The sequence below is a fragment of the Aegilops tauschii genome, chromosome 3, assembly GCF_002575655.3.
Source record: "Aegilops tauschii subsp. strangulata cultivar AL8/78 chromosome 3, Aet v6.0, whole genome shotgun sequence".
NCBI classification, from domain to species: Eukaryota; Viridiplantae; Streptophyta; class Magnoliopsida; order Poales; family Poaceae; genus Aegilops; species Aegilops tauschii.
Window position 1 is genome coordinate 379,834,293 of NC_053037.3, and position 2,461 is coordinate 379,836,753.

General features: G+C 42.3%; 1 protein-coding gene across 2 annotated transcripts in view; it reads left to right on the plus strand.

Annotated features, from left to right (window-relative positions):
- Nucleotides 1-1,784, plus strand: part of LOC109760356 (glutamate synthase 1 [NADH], chloroplastic) — an 11,153-nt gene extending 9,369 nt beyond the window's left edge. For both annotated transcript variants that reach the window (XM_020319185.4, XM_020319186.4), the window contains 5 exons: nucleotides 1-22; nucleotides 134-439; nucleotides 564-831; nucleotides 934-1,185; nucleotides 1,279-1,784. The exon at nucleotides 1-22 is cut by the window's left edge and continues 253 nt beyond it. In XM_020319185.4, coding sequence (XP_020174774.1) covers nucleotides 1-22; nucleotides 134-439; nucleotides 564-831; nucleotides 934-1,185; nucleotides 1,279-1,497 — 1,067 coding nt within the window. In that variant the 3' untranslated portion in view covers nucleotides 1,498-1,784. The remainder of the gene's footprint in view (nucleotides 23-133; nucleotides 440-563; nucleotides 832-933; nucleotides 1,186-1,278) is intronic.
- Nucleotides 1,785-2,461: the final 677 nt, after the last annotated feature.

Consider the following 2,461-nt stretch of genomic DNA (forward strand, 5'->3'; position numbering starts at 1 on the left):
GACCACCACTTCAAAGAACAGGGTATGTCTTTTTTACCATCTAGTTCGGCTTATTCCCTTATTTATTTACTTTTGTTTCATTAATAGGTAACATTTGAGTTACAATTTCTGATATAAACTGTTCCTTTCGCAGAAAGAAAATCGCTATAGTTGGCAGTGGTCCTGCTGGTTTGGCTGCCGCTGATCAACTGAATAAAATGGGCCATTTTGTAACTGTATTTGAACGTTCGGATCGTATAGGAGGTCTTATGATGTATGGAGTACCAAACATGAAGACAGACAAGATTGGAGTTGTTCAGCGTCGTGTCAATTTAATGGCCGAAGAGGGTGTAACATTTGTGGTGAATGCTAATATAGGGAGTGATCCTTTATACTCAATTGAACGTCTCCGTTCTGAGAACAATGCAGTTATTTTGGCTTGTGGAGCTACAAAACCAAGGTAACTAATTGGAACGAGGATTTTTTTCTAGTTTACTCCAAGAGGAGTAGCAACAATCTCAAAAGAACTGGCATATATCTTTTGACACTAACTGACTAACATCATGTGGGATATTCTTGAACAGGGACCTCAGTATTCCTGGCCGTCAGCTAGCTGGAGTTCATTTTGCCATGGAATTTCTCCACGCAAATACCAAAAGCTTGCTTGATAGCAACTTGGAGGATGGAAGATACATATCTGCCAAGGGTAAGAAGGTGGTGGTCATTGGTGGTGGAGACACAGGCACAGATTGCATCGGTACGTCTGTTAGGCATGGTTGCAGCAGCATTGTAAATCTGGAGCTTCTCACCAAGCCACCAAGCAAGAGAGCTTCTGACAACCCCTGGCCCCAGGTAAATGCAAAAAAAACTGGATATTGCCCTGCACATGCGAATTTGGCCATTCCATTTCCAGCTTGGAAAGTTCTCAAGTCACCATTCTGTTTTTGCATGCAGTGGCCTAGAGTCTTCCGAGTGGACTATGGGCACCAGGAAGCATCTACCAAGTTTGGAAATGATCCAAGAACTTACGAAGTCTTAACCAAGCGTTTCATTGGTGATGAAGATGGAAAATTGAAGGCCCTTGAGGTGGTGCGCGTGAAGTGGGAGAAAGTAGATGGAAGATTCCAGTTCAAGGAGATTGAAGGATCACAGATCATCGAGGCAGACCTTGTCCTCCTTGCCATGGGATTCCTGGGCCCTGAAGAGGTTAGTTATGCAGACTCTGAACTACTGTCACGCCTGAGTTTTATCTTGATGATAGATGTTGGACAAGCAACTCACCGTTTTATTTCTCTGCAGAACATCGCTGACAAACTGGGTTTAGAGAAAGACAACCGTTCCAACTTCAAAGCTCAATTCGGACACTTCGGGACCAGTGTGGATGGCGTTTTTGCCGCTGGGGATTGCAGGCGCGGGCAATCGCTGGTTGTTTGGGCCATCACCGAAGGGCGTGAAGCTGCTGCTGCAGTAGATAAGTACTTGTCAAGGGATGAACAAAATGTCGCAGGCCTTACATAGGTTTGTGGTGCTGAATTCATAGCAACGTAATTTAGGATGGGTGATTTTATCCATTGATGATGATAGCAAATTGTGCTAAGGCTTGGGCTCAATAGGGAAAGAAAGAGAGAGAGAGAGAGCCCTTTTTATACTTGGGATAGGCATACAATTGGAAATTTTGGTTGGCTATTGTTTGTTGGTTCATTGTCTAGCTATAATGTTTTGCTTCGCTGCCTAAATGCGGCTTTGTAGCCTGAATAATGTACAGTATTTTTGGTTGCTCAATGGTTGTAAAGTCGTCTGGGTAATATGGACTAGTACTTTTATTTTCCCCAAAATCTAAAAATGGCCGCGTGCTAACTAAAGAGAACGAGCGGCCGGGCTTCCTAGCCATGCATGAGTTGTTTTTTTGCATGAGTTGTTTTTGCATGTTATTATCAGTATTTAATGTGTTCACACTAGTTGATTTTAAAAAGCCATATCTTTCAAATTGCACGTCGGAATTCAGATATGTCTTCACTGTCGAATTCTTTGCGACGAGATCTTTGAAACTAGATCCCGCATGAGTATATTTCGACGAAAGTTTTTGATGCCAACTTTGGCGTTATATTGTGCAACTTCAGTACTGCTTTGTGCAACTTTAGTACTGCATGGTGCAATTTTTTTTAAACCCAATTTTTTGGAGCTGCATCCACAGTAGTTGTAGTTGCACACATAGTAGTCCTAGTTGGCATATGCATGGCCACAGAGTTGCACAATCTAGCCGCACAGTCACATATGAATTGTCATAACTTGTAATATAGTCTAGTTGCACACACATTGATATTTAGTTGGCTTATAACGTAGTCTAGTTGCACACACATTGATGTTTAGTTGGCAGGAAGACTAGTTGCACACACATATGCTTAGTTGGCTTATAATATAGTCTAGTTGCACACACATTGATGTTTAGTTGGCAGGACACTAGTTGCACACACATATGCTC